The 23123-nt window shown below is 40.1% G+C and overlaps 1 protein-coding gene across 1 annotated transcript in view; it reads left to right on the top strand.

Annotated features, from left to right (window-relative positions):
- FREM2 (FRAS1 related extracellular matrix 2) overlaps positions 1-23123 on the top strand; it is a 162333-nt gene that overhangs the window by 127474 nt on the left and 11736 nt on the right. Inside the window, exons 9-18 of the mRNA XM_039236089.1 lie at positions 510-707; positions 1482-1646; positions 2441-2623; positions 5883-6013; positions 8252-8410; positions 9684-9987; positions 12350-12481; positions 14920-15251; positions 19575-19767; positions 22001-22105. Coding sequence (XP_039092020.1) covers positions 510-707; positions 1482-1646; positions 2441-2623; positions 5883-6013; positions 8252-8410; positions 9684-9987; positions 12350-12481; positions 14920-15251; positions 19575-19767; positions 22001-22105 — 1902 coding nt within the window. The remainder of the gene's footprint in view (positions 1-509; positions 708-1481; positions 1647-2440; positions 2624-5882; positions 6014-8251; positions 8411-9683; positions 9988-12349; positions 12482-14919; positions 15252-19574; positions 19768-22000; positions 22106-23123) is intronic.

The following is a 23123-nucleotide window of genomic DNA, read 5'->3' as shown; positions in this document are numbered from 1 at the left end:
ATGCTAATTCTTAGGTGTCATTTAAAATGTATACATAATATTCATTATCAAAAACATTATATATATATATACATATATATATAATACTATATTCATTATCAACTTTTCTAACATGGTCTGGGTAAACTCAGCTTGTAATTATGTTCACAATATTGAGTGTTATTCAGAAATAATTCAGAAATTTCAGAAAATCTGAAAAGCTCATGATTAAGCAACATCTATAAATACAGATATCTTAAAGTCTCTGGTTTTATCTACTTTTTAGCATTTCACTGTATCTCCCTACTCTATGAAATGGGCATGGCAGAATTTTACAGATAAGAAAATCAAAACAATTTATTTAAGTGATTTGCTTAAGGCCAAAACATTGTCAAGTGACTGGGTGGAAACTGGAATCCAATTCTCACTTCTGTTCGCTATTCTTTACACTAAACCAGGTTTTCTAAAATGGCATTTTCCTCAAGGAGTTCTCTGTCCACTTTGATCCATATGTCCATTTGTTTCTGCAGTGCCTAAGATGCAATTCAAAGAACGGGTATATACTGGCAATGAAAATGATGGGCAGATAGTTGCAATGATCCACAGGAATGGAGACGTTCACTACAGGTCTTCAGTGAGATGCTACACACGCCAGGGATCTGCACAGGTGATGGCGGACTTCGAGGAACGTCCAAACACTGATAGCTCCATCATCACGTTCCTCCCTGGTAAGGCTGAGCTTGACATTTTTCTCTGGAATTTGAGGAAGCCAAGTTTTTGATGAGAAATACGCATAAGGAAAATACACAACCTTGACTTCCACAAGCTTATGACATAGTTTTATGTGCACTGTGTGATAATAAGGCAAAGTAGGCCTTAACAGATTGAATAAATGTCTTTTTGGTGTCTGTATTCATTTATTAACTAGTTTCCAGTGGTGTGTTCTATTGTTTACCCAGAGGCGTATCAGCTGAATAGGTTTCTCAATGCTGGGAGATAGGGTTCAAATGACAGAAAGGAAAGGAAATAGATGTCACATTTTTTAATATGAATTCAGAGCCTTGAATTGTTTGATCGCTTTGATCCTGTAATTGTACTGGAAACCAGTAACATAGTCACATTAACTCTGACCGTCCTGTACAGGGCTGCTAAATTTGCTTCCTGATCATAATGCTCGAAATTCATACCTAAAATTGGTATTTGCTCATTATCCTTGTTTTCTAAGTGAGCGACAGAACTTAAAAACAGACATTAATTTCCCATACAAATAGGAGCTCTTGTTGCATATGTTCAAATATTTAATCATTCATTCAGCAAATATTTATCAGAGGCTTGTTATATGCCAGATACGATTCTTCATACTGTCAATACAGCAGGGAGAAAAGCAACATCCTTGCCCTTGTGGTGCTTGTAGTCTAGTGGCCCATGTATCCTTTCGTGCCCGGGATGGGATTGGGATGTGATGGAGTGTAATTGATGCGCTGCCATGATCACTGTTCCAGGTGAGACTGAAAAGCCTTGTGTCCTTGAGCTGATGGACGACCAAGTCTATGAGGAAGTAGAGGAGCTCCGCCTGGTTCTTGGCACCCCACATAGCAACTCCCCCTTTGGGGCTGCGGTTGGGGAACAAAATGAAACTCTGATAAGGATCCAAGATGATGCTGATAGTAAGATGTTATTTCTTGTGCTTAGCTGTAATTTGGACAATGAAATCCCTCTGTGTTAATATTTTTGGTGGCTCAGAAAATAACCCCTTCTTTCTTTTTTAAAAATTTTTTATTATTTATTTTGAGAGAGAGAGGAAGAAAGCAAGCATGAGTAGGGTAGGGACAAAGAGAGAGGAAGACAGAGCATCCAAGCAGGCTCTGCTCTGTTAGCGTAGAGCCTGATGTGGGGCTTGCTCCCAGGAACCGTGAGATCATGACTTGAGCTGAAATCAGGGGTTGGATGCTTAACCAACTGAGCCACCCAGGTACCACCCGCCTCTCTCTGACTAAGGTTTTGAAGTAATTGAGAAATGGGAAAAAAACACTGGGACCAAGGGGGAACCAAATTAACCATTAAAATTAAAAGTTGATTTTGGAGAATATGGTTTATATCTAATGCTGAATTTTGAATATTCATACCTCCTGTCTGGTAGAGATAGCCCTGAGCCAGCTGCTCCTCCCTCAGCGAGAAAATTTATTATCAGTTTTCTCAGGGACCTACTCCTGTATGACTTACAGCACATCGAGGCTGCCCAGAGTGCACGTCTTCTGGGGCTGGTTAGTTCCCAAGGAAGGAGGCTGGGCTATACACACTCAGTTTCTTTTAACCCACTCAACGATAATCATGGTGAGGGGACGGAGAGAAGCCAGGAGCGTAATACTAATCAAGTTCTTCCCATTTGGAAAGAAACATTAGACATGAAGAAAAAGTATTCCCTCATGTTTTAATTTGTCCATATGTCTCACAATTTTAGAGGCCATTATTAAATTTGGAGAAACCAAATTTAGCGTCAGTGAACCCAAAGAACCAGGACAGTCGGTGATTATAAAAATTCCAGTGATTCGCCAAGGAGATACTTCGAAGGTTTCCATCGTGAGAGTCCACACCAAGGATGGCTCAGCCACCTCTGGAGAAGACTATCACCCTGTGTCAGAAGGTATGGGCTTTCCCAGGGCCTGCCTCCAGGTGGTCACACTATTGGTGCCCTTGAGAAAAAGAAGAGACATATCCAACTGAAATAAAAATAGACATACTCCTTCACATTAATCTCCTTCAGAAAAACAAAGGCAGTGGAATTTAGTTCCAGAATATTCCTTTTTGACTTCTAGGGCTTATGTGTGAAGACTTAGGGAAATTGTGAGTAGACCAGATGACCTTATATTCTGAGTCTACTTTTACATTTCATATGTATTATCATTATTATGGTTATCAGATACCAAATAATACCAATTGTAGAATATTCTAGTACAATGAAAATATGCATGATCACTGAGATAGTTTTTTTTAGTTTATAGAACACCAGCAATCTAAAACTTCAAGCTACAAATTTTGTGTTAAAGGACAGTAAAATGCTCGTGAAATACCAACCAAAGGGACCATGAATTTTCCAGGCCTTAGGATTTCATAATGGATGCTTTTCATCCACTCCTCTCTCCTTCTTCAAATTATTGTACCATTTCACCATTTATTTTTATGAGTAATTAAAACAAATCAGTTCTTCTCTCCCTTTTTATAAGCTATTTGCTGACAGAATAAGCTATTCGCTGACAAATTGATTTCTTTGTCAAAGGTAAGTTTATGAATTATGTGGAGTTCTACTTACCCATGTTGTTTCTAGTATCCTACCTCTTGCTACCAACAATCTTTATTAGTTCTTTTTTTTTTTTAATGTTTTTAGTTATTCTTGAGAGAGAGAAAGAGAGAGAGGAAAAGGGCAGAGAGAGAGGGAGAGGATCCAAAGCGGGCTCTGCACTGACAACAGAGAGCCTGATTCCAGGCTCAAACCCACGAGCCATGAGATCATGACTTGAGCCGAAGTCGGACGCTTAACCACTTAACCGCTTAACCGACTGAGCTACCCAGGCACCCCAGTTTTGAGTTCTTGATCATAGGGCTTCAGGCATTCACCTTGATCTCCTAATTTGTGGAAAAAAAAGGTTGGAAAATGATGGATAGGTATTTCTGAGTCAGTAATAAAGTTGATGAAGACAATAGGAAAAAAAAACATCCTCTACCAAGCAGCTTGTGTTTTCTTTGCATATACGGTAAACGTTTGACTACTATAAAGCTTCAAAGTTCTCCTCTGATTATTCTCTATGCAAAAAAAGACATATTTATATTTCAAATATATATTATATTAGATTTGAAATAAATCACATACCACCCAAAAGGAGAAGAAAACAACTGGTTAACAACTAAATTATTAAAAATCTGAAATAAGTCTTTTTTCTATAAATGAGTAGATTTTACATGAAGGAAACACCTCCTAAAGATGGAGAACATGACCTTTAACAGAAAATGTTTTTCAAGGAAACAAAACAATTGGTTTTTGCTGAAGCATAAATGAAATTATACCTCTGTAGTAAACTGACCTATGAAGTCAGAAAAAAGGTCAAATAACAGCAAATCGGCCTGTGCCTCTTTTATCCCATAAATGTAAACATGGTGTTTCTAATGCTTCCAATTAAAATGTAATCTCTTCTAGTCCATATTCAAATGTCTCCCTCTGTGGTCAAAATTGAGGTCAGTCCCTTATAAACAAACAGAAATAACAAGTATAGAGGAGAAGTTGAAACATTTTTTTGTTCTAAAAATGTCTAACATGCAGATAAAGACTAAAGTAAATGAGTAATTGAGGAAACATCTCTATCATCCAGCAAGTATACGATAAGAAAACAGTCATTTAAATACTTAAAATAAATACTTTAGTTTTTAACTTCCTAGAAATCGGGTTTCTATAACTCTGGGGGTTATAAAACTTGACTGCTTATATAAGGGCTAAAACAAAGGATGAAAATGAGCATAGCAAGGGAAGTAGGAAGGGAAATGACACATTGGGAACATTACTGAACCATAAAGTCCATTCCCTGCTGGAAAAAGCCAGCACCTCATAGACAGCTGACTTTTGCCAAGCAGAAAAGTACAAAAGAACTTTAAAAATCTACATTTTTCTGTGAAATCCTCAGATATTTTGGTTTCAGAAACTAATTTTATAATGAAATGTCACAGGAGCCAGACCAAACAAATCGATGGGCCAGAAATGATCAGCTCTTTTCATGCTCTGGAACAAGAGCCCTAAATTCTCTCAGGGTCTGAGAAATCCAAGACTAATAGACTCAGAGAACACACCGAGGCTAATGTGGAAGACAGTTATATAGAGAAACAGAACTCATTTTAAAGGGGAAGCTGGCTTACTAACTCAATGTTAAAGGAAAAAATTCTTTTTCATATTGACAATAAAAAAATAGAAGTAGCAGAGGAAAAACACATTGGAGACACCTTTTCCTCTGCCACATTTTAAAGGATTTGTAATTTAGAATTATAATGGTTGAACTTCAGTTACGTCGGAAACAGCATCTGCTATCTACTCTAATTGGAATGATTATGTATTATACTTTTTATTTCTCTTCTGAGCCAGTTTTTCAAAAGCTATAGTCAAGCCAACAAAGTCATTTATCCAAGTCTCATGATATAGGTGCTGCTGACTCTTGAGTTCAGTAAAATCAATTAATTTTTAATGCTTTAGGGATTTTGAAATGAATCATTTTAAAAAAGGATTCTCATAATTAGTTTCATTTTCATGAGAATGAAGCAAATTTGTTTTTAGTGAGGAGAGCAGGGTTGAGGGGAAGAATACCATTCACATTTCTTGAAAACAATTCTCTAAGTTTCCAAGATTAACATCAACAGCAGAAAAAGTCTTTTTAAAATATAATTTGATATAATATTAAAAAACTCAACAATTTTATATCCACCTTATACTATCCATACATAATTAAGGCAAGTGTTGTTCACATTTCATAATGTCTGCAATTGTAGTCACTTGACTTGAATCCTATTGGCTCAGAAATTCTGGAAATGAGAGCCAGTTTTTCTGGTTGTGCCTCAGTATTAAAACTGGCGATCTTCTGTTCCATTTCTCTGTGTTTTTTCAAACTATGAGTCAACAAACAAATGTAGTAGCTTCTGATTAGAATTTTCTTTGGATGAAATGGAATAGAATGGAAAATATTTAAGTGCAAGACGAGGTAAAAATAAATGATGTTTTTCAAACTTGTGATTCCATTCTATGCACACACGCACTGGGTCACAGTGTAAAGTGTTTTTCCTCATTATCAGTCACAGTCAAAAAAGCTTGAGAAAAATTTCATATCTTCATGTATAAAAGACTTAAATCTGTGACTTTGCATTTGTAGAAATTGAGTTTAAGGAGGGAGAAACCCAGCATATTGTTAACGTTGAAGTACTCTTCGATGGGATCAGAGAAATGAGAGAGGCCTTCACTGTTCATCTAAAACCCGATGAGAACATGGTAGCAGAGACCCAGGTAAGAGAAGGTGAATACAAACTTAGGGCCTGCATTTTAATCGGGGAAAATGCATATAAGCCTCACGTAGTGTACAGTAGACTAATGGAGTTTTGTGCAAGCCTTGTATAAAGGAGATGTGCATAATCCCTTTTTCACCTCATAAATAAATTTTGTTCCTATGGCTCTTCCTATGAAAACTCACATTTACAGAAACTCGGGGACTACAGTCACTACAGCCCATTTAGCCTTTCCATTTCAGTTGGCAGCCATTGAATTTGAGATTCATTTCCAGAAAGAAAACATCATCTCGGCATCAAGAGAAGACTGTAAATTCAGTACTATAGCTCATTAAGACATACATTTTAATCCACAACACAGTCTGCTATCCCTCCAAATTCCCATCTCTAATCCTTGCTTTATTGAATTGATGCCCAGAACCTCAGTGACCAAAATATTATGGTCCTAATCCTGGTTTTCTGTGCTTATTTCATTTAAATTGTGTCACCAACCACATTTTCTTCAAGATAAACATAATGTCTACAGAATTTTGACCTTTGTACTTTAAATAATCTCTACAACTAAATAATTTTAGGCATAGACCAATGTTTATAATATCTATGCTTGAGTGGCTAACATGAACAAATCAGGAGACTATAGATGCTGGAGAGGATGTGGAGAAATGGGCACCTTCCTACACTGTTGGTGGGAAGGTAAACTGGTGCAGCCCCTCTGGAAAACAGTGTGGAAGTTCCTAAAAAAATTAATAATAGAACTCCCCTATGACCCAGCAATAGCACTGCTAGAAATTTACCCAAGGGATATAGGAGAGCTGAGGCATAGGGACACATATACCCCAATGTTCATAGCAGCACTCTCAACAATAGCCAAATCATGGAAAGAGCCTAAGCATCCATCAACAGACAAATGCATCGAGAAGACGTGGTTTATCTATACCATGGAATACTACATGGCAATGAGAAATAATGAAATCTGGCCATGTGTAGCAACATGGATGGACCTTGAGGGTGTTATGGTGAGCGAAATAAGTCAGGCAGAGAAGGACAAATACCATATGTTTTTACTCATATGTGGAACAGGAGAAACTTAACAGAGGGCCATGGGGGAGGGGAAGGTAGAAAAATGGTTAAGGAGAGGAAGGGAGACAAAACACAGGAGACTCTCAAATACTGAGAACAAACTGAGGGTTTTGGGTTGGGGGAGAGGGGAAAATGGGTGATGGGCATGGAGGAGGGCGCTTGTTGCAATGAGCACTGGGTTTTGTATGGAAAACAACTTGACAATAAACTATATAAAAAAATAATAATATCCATGCTTAAATTTACTCTATTTCTTTTATTATTTGATTTACTATTAGTATAAAATCAAATTGGACAGATTTCTTCCCTTTAGTATCTGTTATCATTTTATAACCTTTACTACTTGATGGCATTTCTGCTATAGTGCCTTGCTTTTTTTCTTTTAAGTCATATTTAAAATTCAAGAAGTATGGGCAGACAACCTTTCCCACATTTATATATTTTTAAAACTCTTGACCATGTTAAAAATTATTCTTGTTTTGTTATTTTTGTGAAGGATTGCATTAAAATCTTTGGGGTGAAAAGAACTGAGATTCATTCAGGTCACTTCAAGTGATGACAGCCGCTTTTACATATCCACAGGTGAATATAGAGCTGCAAACTGTGGTATATAAGATATCAGAGGGTTATGCAGGAGCTAAGGCAAATTTATTGGCCCGGTGTCTTGGCATCACGCTCTGCATGGGCTTCAGGCTGGACTTCGGGTCTCTGCTCATTTAAAGCCTTGCTTTTCGCCGGCATCCACGTCAGCAAGGCCCTGCTGTCACATGACCCCTATGATCTGCCTTGTCTCAGCCTGTCGCTCAGCTTTTTTCCCACTAGCAACTAATTGGCCTTCTCATGGATCTCCCTTGTCACAACCCAAGACAGAGTCAGCCACGATCGTCACAATTTGGAGAGAAAAAATAGAACCTAAGTACCTCATGGGCCACTGGCCTAGCCAGGCTGCCCTGGGTTCATGCCCCCTCCCCGGGTTCCAGAAGTGATGGCCAAGGTGCCACAATCACCCAGAACAAACCACACAGGGCCTGGCACTCTGCAGGGCCTCTGCGTGTGACAATTCTCATCATTGTGTGAGCATCATGGGTATCGTACTCTACAATAGAAGCTCCTAGAGCCGAATATTTCAGTAATCAAAGTAATTACCTATTCCTCTTAGGCGACCAAAGCCATTGTGTATATAGAAGAAATGAATAGCATGGCAGACGTCACTTTTCCTTCTGTCCCTCAAATTGTCTCTTTACTGATGTACGATGACGCTTCCGGAGCCAAAGATGGTGCTGGGCCCGGGTCTGGCTACCCCGTCATCTGTATCACAGTGAGTAGGCAACTGGAAAAATTGAGAAAAATTGCAAAATGACTATTTCAAATAATTGTGGATGTTAGCCAGTGTAGATTGGCTTTGCCATGAAGAAATGCAAGTGGGAAAATACCGCAAGGCGTAAGCTTTGAACTTTGGGGATAGGAAAACATGACATTAGTCACATAAAGTCCCCGTTTTTCTTCCTTATCCAACAAAGGTTTATTAACTGATGTGTACACAGTGTGTTATCTCCTGTTATCTCAGGGTCTGCCACCGATAGAAAAAATAAATAAAGGTTGAACTGTGCACTCAAGAAACTTAAAAATAAGGAAGAGAAAAATATATAGGAATCGTCGCCCAGAGGGCAAGATGCGCTCATTGCCGTGAAGAGCCGGCTAGAGCCGCAGCTCTGTGTGTGAGAGGAGGCTTGGGGCACTGGCATGGTTTAAGATGAGTCAGACAGGGGGAAGCTATTCCAGGAAGAAGTGATTGCAGCAGGAAGAAGAAGAATAACATTTAAAAATGGCATATTATTATTTCTTTTTATTTGCCTTTCCTTGAGTTTAAATTATAAGTTCCTTGTGAGCAAAACTAGGATATACTTATTTTTATATCTTATTTTTAAATAACAACAGCCCAGGTGTAATGATCTACTTATAATAGGCACACAATAAATGTTTATTGAATTAACATGGCAGATAAAATTTGGTGCCAAGTTACAGAGGTCTTTAAATGTTATGTGAAGGACTTGGACTTCATTGGTTGGGTAGCAATGGGTTCCTCGCACAGAAGAATGGCATGAGAAGAGGGCTGTGCTGGAGTGTCACCACACAGCAGTGTGTCACTTGCCTAGAAAGACCCCGACTCGATGTGAGGCGGTGCTGGGAATGGGAAGGAAGGCACTGGCTTAAACATTGCCAAGGAAGAATCAGCCAAGTTCACGGACCCACCAGAAGTGGGGGACAAGATGAGAAGGAGGAAGGAGGGAGGGAGAAGAACAAGAACGATTGCGGGTCCCAGAGGTTCATGAGGTGACGCAAAGCATAACAAGGTTACACACATCAAGTTGGAGTAGAAACGTCCAGTAAGCTGTTTGAAACAGAAGCTCAGAGTCCATATGCGCTGTCCCGGATAGAATAGAAATGTGAAGGCCGCGTGAATAGCAGGTTGAAATGGCAAAAGGAAGAAGGGCAAGGTTTAGGATAGAGAGAGTGAGAAGCGTAACTTCTCCGTTCTGTGTTCCGTACTGTTCCGTACTGTGGCCCTAACAGTCACTTGTTTCCCATAGGCTTGCAACCCTAAATACTCAGACTATGACAAAACAGGCTCTATTTGTGCGAGTGAGAACATCAACGACACCTTGACCCGGTACCGATGGCTAGTTAGCGCACCCGCTGGCCCTGATGGCGTGACCAGCCCCATGAGAGAAGTGGACTTCGACACCTTTTTCACGTCGTCCAAGATGATCACCTTGGACTCCATATACTTTCAGCCTGGCTCCAGGGTGCAGTGCGCAGCTCGTGCTGTGAATGCCAATGGCAATGAGGGCCTGGAGCTGATGAGCGCTATCGTAACCATCATCAGAGAAGAAGGTACTCTTCTTTCGCACGAACCACTGAAACACACAAATGTCTGCTTTCTGGCTATGAGTTCTCCCAGATGTCCCCATGCACTCCTTAATATTCTTTAAGTCATTTTTAAAATTTATTTATTTATTTTGAGAGAGAGAGTGAGAACAGAGGAGGGGCAGAGAGAGAAAGAGAGAGAGAGTCCCAAGCAGCTCTGTGCCATCAGTGCGGAGCCCCATGCAGGGCTCAAATTCGTGAACCGTGAGATCATGGCCTGAGCCGAAATCAGGAGTAGGACGCTTAACCGACCGAGCCACCCGGGTGCCTAATTATTTTTCAGGTACTCGAAAAATGACATCCGGTTTCCGAAAATATTCATTAGAAACTATTTATTTGCTCCACATTTTGTGATCACCTGTTATATGCCAGACTTTACGTCGGCATATACGTGCTCTCTGCTGGTGTTAAGGAAAATAAATCAAGATGCTTATTCTCGAGAAATTCACACGCAAGCTGAGGACAAAGATAAACTTTGTCCTCAGGGGGTCAGGAAGGGTTTCATCAAAGAACTGCTTAAGCTGCATCTTGAAAACAGCAGAGAAAAGAAAAGCACGAGCAACTACCAACAGAAGCATGAAAACTCATGGAATAATCTGGTAACTACAGAGAAGTGGGGAAGGAAGCATGTGAGAGGAGAGTGGGGAAGATCACATGAAGCAGGACAGTATGCAAGGGACAGCTCTGGACACGGTGGCTCCTGGGTGATGACCTGGTTGCTGCACACATGGGGCTTTGCCGGCGAGCTGGGACAGAGGAATGACGGTTCGGGTGGAGAGATGTGTACAGGTGCCCACACCATGTGGTTACGGGGCGGGGAGGGGGAGTTGTCCAGGGCTGAAGCCCAGACATTGGAGGTGAGGAACAGGATGTAGCCGGAGACAAGACTGCAAAGACAGGGACTCTGCTTCATACACTCATCTTTCACTCAGGAGAAGAACTTCCAAGTCAGATTTTTAAAATATCAGTCTGTTGGGGCGCCTGGGGGGCTCAATCTGTTGAGCATCCGACTTCGGCTCAAGTCATGATCTCGCGGTCCGTGGGTTCGAGCCCCGCGTCAGGCTCAGTGCTGACAGCTCAGAGCCTGGAGCCTGTTTCAGATTCTGTGTCTCCCTCTCCCTCTGCCTCTTCCCTACTTGCACTCTGTCTCTCTAAAAAAATAAATAAACATTTAAAAAAATTGAAAATAACAGTGTGCTTGTAAGATTTCATTCCTAAAACTTTATTTGCATCTAATGGTTCAGAGGTATATTTGTTGCATAAAGAAATGCTATATGTACTACCTCCCACCATTATATACTCAGGATCTATAATTATTGATATCATATATAGTAAACAGGTTCTTCTATTAGGATTAAAATATATGGTTTTTAAATTTCTTTTAAAACCAAACTATTATGTTGGTACCAGAAAGAAAAAAAAATTAAACACTGCTTTAAAAAGAGTCCCCCTCTTAATAAATCCAGATGCTAGCAACTGTCTCTGATTTTACTGCTATCTTAATAAATAGTTGTCTATTTCCTCTGTTTTGTACAAATAAAAAAGAGAATATATATAGCCTGTTGTCCTGAAATTACAACCCAGCGTCTTTGTCTCTTCCATGATATTAAAATGAAAACATTACAATTCCTTTAAAGCTAACATTGGAGGAAGATTTTCATGTCAACATTCTTGAGGATCACTGAGAGCTAGAGATGTTAGAAAACAATCTTATATCGTACGCGTATGCATATATCAGTATGAGTCTATTTTGTATCAGTATGTATATTATAAATTACAAATTATAATACACATACCATAAGAAGTTACATATATAGAGAAAATGCTACTGTATACATTTTGTTCTCTAATTCTAAGGAGACTTTAGGGGTTTTGTTTTAAAAATGAGTGCATTTTTAGTTGATTTGATTACCAAAAATGATACTTTATGACTAGTCAGTAAGTGGACTATTCTAGGGTAAACATCCAATTCACATAATTACACTATAGTTATTTTTTCCTGTTGACTTTCACATTTTATAATAAAATGGCTTTGTAAATATGATTATAACCTAGAATGCCCAATGTATTAAAGTACGTTGAACAATAATGATTTTTCTCAACTTTATAGAATACCCACGATGCAAAGAAGTAGCCACTAAACTGCCTGCTGATGATTCTCATACCAGGGTCTTCGGGTGGCTTTTTTAGAGCTCCTCTTAGCAATGCTTCAGTTCACAGAAGATTTTTAATTTTATTATTTAAAAAATAAGGGTGCCTCATTTAAAAATATTCTTTAGGTTTTGTCTGTTTTCTTCTTTTAGCATAAACATGTTCGTTTTTCCCTGAGGTCTCTGTCAGCCCCGAGTACCAGGGACAGTGGGAGCAGAGCCCTTCTCCGCTAAGCTGCGCTACACGGGCCCGGAGGACCCAGAATACACAAACCTTATCAAGCTCACGGTCACGATGCCACACATAGACGGTAGGTGGCTTGGGTAAGCAAATCCATGGGAGTGGTTTGGGCTTCCCCTTACCTGGTTCCTCTCACTGAGTAGTCGAAATCACCAGACAATGAATGTCCATTGTACAACTTGACCTTCAATTCCTTCTGCTTCTTTCAAGTGTTTCTTTCTTAAAGTCTGACAACCTAAGCATTCTTTAAAATTAAATAAATTTAATATATTGTTGAAACATGATGGAGCAAAACTGGTTAATGTGTTTTATGAAATGGCATAAATGTGTCCATCCTTAAAACTCTTAAACTTGGAATTCCGGTGAAGCAACCCAGCATCTCATTGAGCACCTTCAATGTATATTTGCTATTTCATAGATAGAATTTTATAAATCCAATTTATAAATTGTGTTCATTTTCTCCAGATAGGAAAGTGTGGCCAGAATTTGTGAGTCATTAACCTTATTCACACTGTGAACATTTTTCCAAGTACAGAAAATGTTTTATTTTTTTTAACATTGATTTATTTTTAAGAGATGGAGCATGAGTGAGGGAGGGGCAAAGACAGAGGGAGACACAGAATCCAAAGCAGGCTCCAGGCTCTGAGCTGTCAGCACAGAGCCCGACATGGGGCTTGAACGCATCAACCGCAAGATCATGACCTGAAGTCAAAGACTTAACTGACTGAGCCATTCAGACACGCCCAGAAAACACTTTCTTTTTTTTTTTTTTAATTTTTTTAAAATGTTTTTTATTTATTTCTAGGAGAGAGAGAGAGCGAGCGTGAGCAGGGGAGGGTCAGAGAGAGAGGGAGATACAGACTCTGAAACAGGCTCCAGGCTCTGAGCTGGCAGTCAGCACAGAGCCCGACACAGGGCTCGAACCCACGAACCGCGAGATCATGACCTAAGCGAAAGTCGGATGCTTAACCGACTAAGCCACCCAGAAGCCCCCAGAAAACACTTTCAAGTTCTCTTCTCCTCAGTTGACTTCATACCTGAAAGAAATTGTTAATACTAATTTTATCACTTGGTGTCTTAGTTATACTTAAAGTGAGAGGAAACAAGTAGGCAGTATTAGGAACTATAAGGTAGAATTTTTCTTTCTCAGAAAAAAAAGACATAATTGTGCTTTTTTTGCTTATTGCAAACCCAAATTTGTGTTGGGGGAGATAGGTGGACAAGAATCTGCACCTCTTTACTTTATGGCATGAGGGACCTACGTATGCCCAACCCATCTCCAGGCTCATGTTGGAGGTGGGACTCAAAGGTGCAAAGGGCCGAGGAGGGACCAGCAAGGGAAAAAAGCCTCTAACCATTCCTAATAGAAAGACTGGTCCCTTACACTGCTCTCAGAGCATACTCTGCATTGTCCAACATGGTCAATGGCCACAGCTCGTCCAGAAGCAGGGAAGAAGCGGACCAGTTCTTTCATGAGGCCAGAGTCTTGCTCCAAAGAACCTGAGAACGAGAGATGGGAAAGGTTCCCGGCGAACCCCTCTCTCGTGGTCCACTTTGCTGTGTTGTTTATTTATACAGCAGTTCGACAAACTGTAGCCTCTATGCCAAACCCAGCTTGCTGCCTCTTTTCATATGGCCTTGCAAGCTAAGAAAGGTTTTTACATTTTTAAATGTTTGGAAAAAAACCAAAGAACAATATTTCATGGAACACGAAAATTTCATGAAATTATAACCCATTGTCCTTGATAATGTCCTATCACAAGTTATGTTCATTCCTTTACGCATCACCAGTGCCGGCTTTCCATCCACCGTGGCAGCCCGGGTGGTGTGGCATAGACCTTATGGCCCACAGATTTTATTTACTACTTGACCCTTTATGGAAGAAGTTTGCCAACCCTCAGCCAGTACTGTATTCGGGGTGTTTGCAAACTTCTTCGTCTCAGGGCATCCTTAAAAACTATTCAGGATCTCAAAGACTTACTGTTTTTATGAGTTATATCTCTAAGTATAGACTAGATTTAAAATTAAAATTAAGAAATTATAAATACTTATTTTTTCATTCATTGAAAAATAACAAGTACATTACATAGTAACATGAAAAACATACTTTTAAGAAAAATAACTATATAAACCAAAAAAATTTATGGTTTTTTTTACTTTTAAAAATGTATTTAATGTCTGGTTTAATAAATGACAGCCGACTTCTTTCATCCACCTCTGCATTCAAACTATGGCGATGTATGGTGGTTCATACCCTCTGAAGGAGTCCACGGTACACTAGTGAGAGAATAATGGTGGAAAAGTAAAATAATGCCTCAGAATCGTTATAAGAATAGCTTTAATATCACACATCTCCTGGAAAATTCCAGGGGACCCCTGGGACACTGTGTCAATAGTAATCACGCTGTACAGTATTTTAGAACACTTGTCTTCTCGGGGATGAAGAAAAGATTAAGTGTTCTCAGCCCTTCGCTGGTGACAATGGCATCCCGGTTACATTCCTTGCAGGCATGCTCCCTGTGGTCTCCACTAAAGAGCTTTCCAACTTTGAGCTCACCCTCAGTCCTGATGGCTCCAGAGTTGGAAACCACCAGTGCTCCAACCTCCTGGACTATACCGAAGTGAAGACCCACCATGGCTTCCTGACCGATGCTACAAAAAATCCAGAAGTAATTGGAGAGACGCATCCCTACCAGTACAGCTCATCCATCAGAGGCTCCAGTACCTTACGCTTCTATCGAAGCCTGAACCTGGAGGCCTGCTTATGGGAGTTTGTCAGCTACTATGACATGTCGGAACTTCTCACTGACTGTGGGGGCGCCATCGGTACAGATGGGCAGGTAAGGCTTTTGAGCATCTGAACTTGGTCACTGGAAAAACCAGTTGGTTCTGTCCAAGTATACAAATTGGGACTAAACCCCACCTCCAGATTTCCATCTTGGTGGTCATTAGGCACAAGAGGGACTGGCACGAGTGGCGTGAAAATGCATGTCTACTTCTCGAACCATTATCATGTCTTTGTATCGAAAGGTCAGTGTATAATTATTGCCATACACTCCAAATCTATTCTGATATTATAAAAATCCAAATACTAATTTCAAAGTATACATTATCGTTTATTGTGTATACATACAGAGGTCTGTGATGTATCATAAACCATCTAAAATGAGGATTTACAATCCTCTGGTGAGTCATTTTTCTTCTTCCTTATTTTCTTCCTCCACCTTCTGTCTTTCTCTCCTTTATCCTCTCTTCTTCTCCCTAGTTTTCTCCCCTTTCCCTCCCTGTCTGCCTCATTTCTCCATCACTGACACAGTCAAAAGTATTTGCACTACAATCTGCTAGTTTCTCCTCTGTGTTTACTGATTCCTTTTCATTCTACACAGACATTGACACATAAAATACACAACACACACACACACACACACACACATACACACACACAATCCCCACCCTTATCATCATGAACAAAGTTGTTGTCAAAATGATAAGGGAGCAAGATCTCCATTGGTAGTTATTGTTGAGAATCTAAAATATGTTGGGTGTAGTTTAGAAGTGTAATGAGTGTTTGAACTAAAAGCCATGCTCTGTCTTGCCTGGACTAAACAAAGACTTTATATAAGTAGGCTTACACATTAAAGTGTTGAATGGTACCATGTATGTATATGTCTTTCAAGACTTAGCCAAGGTGAGACCGAATGTTGACCGTGCTATATCCCTGTGGTGTTAAAAAAACAAGTCGTAGCATTAGAAATGTAAATGACAGCAGAGTATCAGCTTCACCCCAAGGCGAAGCTGTGAAACCGGACACGCTCAGCTAGTGTTGATGTGGAATGGGCAGCCACTGATTACATCTGGGGACTACTGGACTCCAAGGTAATGAGACGGTCCCTCCATCTCTTCTAAAAGCAACAAAATATTCAGAAACTTGCATGGATTAGTAAAAATTCACAAGACACCAATAGGAAAACCGTATGGAATGCTGGAAAGAGCATGAATATTAGAATCCAGCAAATGTAGACTTAAAATTGGCTCTGATATTTTCTAGCCTTGTGTCCTTGGGTGAGTTACTCAAGATCTCACAAGTGTTGCCTCTTCAGGCCCTTCTTCCCCAACATATCTCTGCCCTCAGAAAGAAACATGAAATTTTCTAGTAGCCATACTTCAAAAAGTAAAAAGAGGGGCGCCTGGATGGCCCAGTTGGTTGAGCATCCGACTTAGGCCCACATCATGATCTTATGGTTTGTGAGTTCAAGCCCCACATTAGGCTCTTAACTGACAGCTCAGAGCCTGGAGCCTGCCTCGAATTCTGTGTCTCCCTCTCTCTCTGCCCCTCCCCGTTTGTGCTCTGTCTCTGTCTCTCTCTCTAAAATAAATAAACATTTTTTTAAAAAGTAAAGAAAAACACATGAAACTAATTTTAAGAATAGTTTGCTTAGTATATCAAATATATTACATTTTGATATGTAGTCAATATAAATTTATTTATTTATTTAAGAGAGAGAGAGAGTGAGCATGTGCTTATACATGGTGGGGGGAGAGGGGAGAGGCAGAGGGAGAGAGAGAATCCCAAGCAGGGTCTGCACTGTCAGTACAGAGCCCAACACAGGAGTCAGTCTCAACGACCATGAGATTAGGACCTGAAACAAAACCAAGAGTTGGCTGCTTAACCAAGTGAGCCACCCAGGCACCTCATGGTTTAGTTGTTTTTTTAAGTGAGAGTAATGTTACTACTGTGGAAAGCTGGGAAACTAAAAGAATGTAAAAAAAAATCTTATTCATTACTCCATTATCATGTGCACACCCAAATTTTCTAGTTCTTTCCAATATACATACACATTTTCAATAGTAGCAATGTAATATTTATACCATCTTGTATGTTGCTTTGAAGCTTCACATTGCGACCATTTACTCAGGACAAGGAAAGTCTTCAGCTACATGACTTTTGATGGCGATAGAATATTTTACCTTGTGGGTAATCATAACTGTTTTTCTCTTATTGGTCATTTTGATAATTTATAGTTCTATTATTGTAAATATCTCATAAAATTGTCCTAAATCCTAAGGAATCTGTGGACCAGTATTGACCCTACCTCATTCCAGGGTCTCCCTTGTGCATCTCTGATACCATAGGACTTCAGAAAATCTTGTTTGTGGACACAAGCTTAGGCCTCTTTCTTCTAAGTGTTCACGGATGTGTAGACTGCTAATACTACTAATCCCTTGGCTAAAGATTCTAACTTGTTAAAACAATGACCTCCACGGGATGAAATATTAATCTTAGTTTCCAGTGGAATATACATTGACTTAATCGCTCTCCTTTACACTGAGTGTTACAATTATACTACAAGAGTCAGTTCTCATTCACCGCAATAATATCGACACTTAACAAAAATAACCTCAAAAGACTTTGGTTGCAAAGCCCGTCTTCTGCAGGCTGGGTTAGCAGCTGATGGGAAATGCTAACTACTACACAGCTAGGAGTCAAATCATTTGCTTGGATGATGGTTTTTCTTTCTACGTATTTTTGCTGGCAATTCGGGTCATCAATTTTGTGATTTAAGGAGTTTATTTTTTAGGCTATGATAAAGTGATGAATTATTGCTCTCATGATGTATATTATTCACCAACACAAGTTAATCCCTGTTGCTGTTCATTGTGGAAGGAGAATTAGAATGGTGTCAGAAAGCCCACCTGGAACTGCTCAAGAGTATGATCTGACTTAAGTCCATTTCTTCTTGTGTAGAAGAGCATAGTTTTATTTGCCCAGTTATTCAGCACAGCTATTTTGAGAATGAAGTATGATAACACCGGTTAGGTGGCCATAGGACTGCCCTCAGCTTTGTTATGAATGTGATGAGGTGTGATCGAGGAGAGAAGCACAGGTCAAAGGCTGGGGTCTAATAATGGCAGGGGCCACAGAGCAGGCTTAAAGAATCTGTGAGAAATTTGGTTTATTTCTTTGAGCCGTAACTTTCCTCTCTCTCTTTTTCTATGCATCATCTATCAATTGATCCATCCATGCATCCACCCATCCATCCGACTCATCCATCCATCCATCTTCCATCCATCCATCCATCCATCCATCCATCCATCCATCCATCCTCCATCCATCCTCCATCCATCCAAACATCTCTCCATCCAGCCATCCACACATACATATAAATATAATTATGAGGGAGAGTAAAAGTATCAAATGGCTTTTATTGTGAACCTACGAGCTCAATAAATGAATATTAGTATATCCTCCACTACTCCTAACCCACCTGCAAAATACCTGAAGGAGAAAAGTATAAAATTTTAAGCAGTTCACTTCATTTCAACTCATTATTTTTGAGACCTATTAAGTGTCATTACTGAACATATTTGCTTCTAGGTCTTTCCTGCTTTATCTTCCTTTATATAGTAATTTAAAAATATCTTATAGCAGTATTATTCATAATAGCTCAAAACAGGAAAGAACCCACATGTCCATCAGCTGATGAACAGCTAAATACCCATGGCTTATGCATGCAATGGTATGCTATTCAGAAATAAAAGTACTGAAATATGTAGCAACATGGATGCACCTTGAAAACATAAGTGAAAGAAACCTGTCACAAAAGACCACATATTGTATTCTTCTATTTATATGAAAAGTCCATGATTGGCAAATACATAGAGACAGGAAATAGGGCCAGTGGCTGACATAGACTGGTAGGAGGAGGGAATAAAAGAATAACTTCTAATGGGTTTGGGATTCCCTTTAGAGGTGATGAAAACATCCTAAAATTAACTGTGTTGAAAATTACACCTCTCCCTGAATATGTTCAATACTGTTGGTTTGTCCACTTTAATAGGTGAGTTGTATGGTGTGTGAACTGTATCTTAATAGAGCTCTTATAAAACAGAAAAGACTGTGTAAGTCTAATACGCTCAAAACAATGGAATGCACTTCAAGATTTCTGCCTCATATCCTTTGTTGCAAAGGAAGATACTAGAGTAACAACTATTTAGTTGCTCCAGAATTAAGTGAGAGGGCAGTAGTATAAATACTGTCACTTCCTTTCCTCAGTGGCTACTCAAAATCTTTAGCTAAGTGAATGGAGAAAATGGCTTGTACAAAATTAGACTCCTCTGGTTAACACTGAATCATATTGACAGATACAATTTTGTTGTCTTAGGTCCTAAATCTAGTACAGTCGTATGTGACTCTTCGAGTGCCTCTGTATGTTTCCTACGTGTTCCATTCCCCGGTTGGGGTAGGAGGCTGGCAGCATTTTGACTTGAAGTCAGAGCTCCGTCTGACTTTTGTGTATGACACTGCCATCTTGTGGAACGACGGAATCGGCAGCCCACCAGAAGCGGAACTCCAAGGTGGGCTAATAATCCGGAAAACTAGTTTTCTTGCCTATGAATTACTTAACAGGATTTTTTTTACTATACTAAAACTAATAGAAGTGACCTTCAATATATTTTTGTGTTAAATATTTTAAGATTATTTCCATTTGTCATGGAAAAACTAACTAAATCATATCAACCCTTCAAGTTTTGCATAATATGTGACTGTTAAATATAACTTACACATTTTATGGATTTTTAATCCTTACAGTTCATTTTAGGTGATTAATCATTTGTACATTACACAACACAATCAACATGTTTCCTAGACTCTAGAAAATGCATAGAGGAAGCTCCAACTGAAAATAAGAAATGGCATCTGGATGGCTTAGAGGGTGCCTCGATGGCTCAATTGGTTGTGTCTGACTCTTGATCTCAGCTCAGGTCTTGATCTCAGGGTCATGAGTTCAAGTCCTGTGTTGGGCTCCACACAGGGCATGGAGCCTACTGAAGAGAAGAGAAGGAAGGGAAGGGAAAGGAAGGGAAGGGAGGGGAGGGGAGGGAGGGAAGGGAAGGGAAGGGAAGGGAAGGGATAGAGAGAAGAATGAAGGAAGAAAAGGAGGGAGAGAGAGAGAGAGAGGAAGGAAGGAAGGAAAGGAGAGAGAGAGAGAAAGGAAGAGAGAGAGAAAGAGGAAAGAAGGGAGGGAGGGAGGGAGGAAGGAAGCAGTAATATCCCTGGATCCTTGTTCTGGCTCACAGCTAACTAGCTCTGTGATCTTGAACATACTCCTTAACCTTTGTTTCTTCTGAAAGATAAGGTAGAATTCTAATATTCTTTTCATTTTAAAATTCTATTATTCTATAATATTTTAGCTTAACATCTTGGAACAGTGGTAGTAAGAACAACTACTTACTGAGCCCGTTAGCATCTGCAAATCTTGGTTTCAATCTCCATGTCAGAATTATAATTCAAAGTCCCGAGCATAAAGCTAACTATCTATGGGTAGAATGAGCACTGTTTCATTTCAGGCACACGCTGCTGCCCTGGCCCCACGCCTAGCTGAGCATCATGCCTGCATTACTCATTATGAGCCAGACGGGAAATACTACTGATGTTGCATCAAGCTTTGCTATCTTACACACATTAAAATTGCCTTAAAGCTATGTGAAAGGTGATATGAGCACCCTGAGTAGTCATTCCAGATTATTTTACATTTTCATGTTTTAATTCTATATTTTGCCTTAGAAAACGTGTATTTAAGTAAATTTTAATGTGGGTCCATGCAAGGGTTCTCAAGTACCATGTAAGGATCTCATGTTTTCTTCTTTTCTTTTTAAAATTTTTAATGTTTTTATTTTATTTTTGAGAGACAGAGACAGACTGTGAGCAGGGGAGGGGCAGAGAGAGAAGGAGACACAGAATTCGAGGCAGGCTCCAGGCTCTGAGCTGTCAGCACGGAGCCTGATGCAGGGCTCAAACTCAAGAACCATGAGATCAGACCTAAGCCGAAGTCTCATTCAGCATCTGGAACAAACAACCTCAAGGAACTGAGCCCCCAGGCGTCTCTTTCCTCTATCCGGAAGCAACTTCGGTCAAATTGCCAACAGCCTCGGGAAAGCTCCAGAGTTTTTATTAAGCCTGTAAAATTCGGAATCATTCTGGAACACACAAACCCACTTCTGTGTCCAAATCTTCAACATTTCACAATTTTACTGTGTCTCTCAATTTACAGTTTCATTTATGTACACTAATGCTTTCGGGGTGGGTGGGAGAATCTTGACCTATTATAATCAATCTGGATATTTCCTACTGACCTCTCTCATGTTCCCTGATTCTATATTGCCTCCCTTCTAGACACGCTTTCTTGTTAGAAAACGAAACCAAACAAACAAACAAAATACATTTTTTAATGTTTTATTTAATTCTGAGAGAGAGAGAGAGAGAGCAGGGGAGGGTCAGAGAGAGAGCAAGACACAGAATCCAAAGCAAGCTGCAGGCTCCAGGCTCTGAGCTGTCAGCACAGAGCCCGACGCGGGGCTCAGAACCATGAGATCATGACCTGAGCCAAAGTTGGGCACTTAACCAACTGATCCACCCAGGAGCCCCAAATACCTTTGAGTCTCTTATCACTCGGAATCTTTCTGACAGCACCCTTTGGCCAAAATGCTTAAAGACAAGATGAATCTGAATTCACACTTGGAAGAAATCCTGGGGACCAGAAGACCCAGGTCACCCATATTTCCACTCTTGTGCACTCTCCCCCCATAGGTTCTCTCTATCCCACCAGCATGCGCATCGGTGAAGAGGGCCGCTTGGTCGTGAACTTCAAGACGGAGGCTCAGTTTCATGGCTTGTTTGTGCTCTCCCACCCGGGTAAGACCTGTTACCCACTGAAAGCCATGCCCCGGATGGTGGGAGACAAATCTCCCACAGCCGCGCGTGCTTCAGCATCCTTGTCTGTGAGCTCTGAACCCCTCATTCCAAATGAATTGTCACCATGACTTCCCTGCAGGAGTGCACGAGAATTGCTCAGCTCCCTCTCAGCAGCTGCAAAATCATCCTTAGCTACGCAGACGTTTAGAGAAAGACAAAATGACTAACGTGAATTTATTTATTTTTTTTTTACAAATAGTTTATTGTCAAGTGGTTTCCATATAACACCCAGTGCTCATCCCCACAAGTGCCCTCCACCGTGTCCATCTCCCGTCTTCCCCCCACACCCGTCAGTCCTCAGTTTGTTCTCAGCATTCAAGAGTCTCTCATGGTTTGCCTCTCTCCCTCTCCCCCACTATTTCCCCTCTTCTTCTCCCCCACGGTCCTCCGTTAAGTTCCTCCTAATCCTCCTATATGTGCAAACATATGGTATTTGTCCTTCTTTGCCTGACTTATTTCGCTCAGCATAACACCCTCAAGGTCCATCCATGTAGCTACACATGGCCAGATTTCATTCTTTCTCATTGCCATGGAGTATTCCATCGTATAGATAAACCACATCTTCTTGATCCATTCGTCCGTTGATGGACACTTAGGCTCTTTCCATGTTTTGGCTATTGTTGAGAGTGCTGCTATGAACATTGGGGTAGACTAACATAAATTTAAAAGAAAATGCTACTGAGTCCATTTTCAGTGGAGTTTGCCCTGGGTAAAGAGCCCAGCAACAACAATCCCCTTCTCTACTTCAACTCCATTGTAGAAGATGTCGAATTTTAGGTCGTTTGTTCGGCAAGTCCTTCTCTGTTCACAATTCTTTCCTAGATACTGTAGGAAACATTTGTAATAGAGGCAGACGTGGTACTTCCCTAGGATACTTACATTTCAGACATGGCAACTAATTACCTTTAAGAAGGACTGGCTATGTCATTTTACTCACTGTGACAGCAGACTGTGGTTT

This window comes from Hyaena hyaena, unplaced genomic scaffold, assembly GCF_003009895.1.
Source record: "Hyaena hyaena isolate Hyena2069 unplaced genomic scaffold, ASM300989v1 scaffold_106, whole genome shotgun sequence".
Taxonomy (NCBI): domain Eukaryota; kingdom Metazoa; phylum Chordata; class Mammalia; order Carnivora; family Hyaenidae; genus Hyaena; species Hyaena hyaena.
This window is presented reverse-complemented; position numbering and strand designations above follow the sequence as displayed.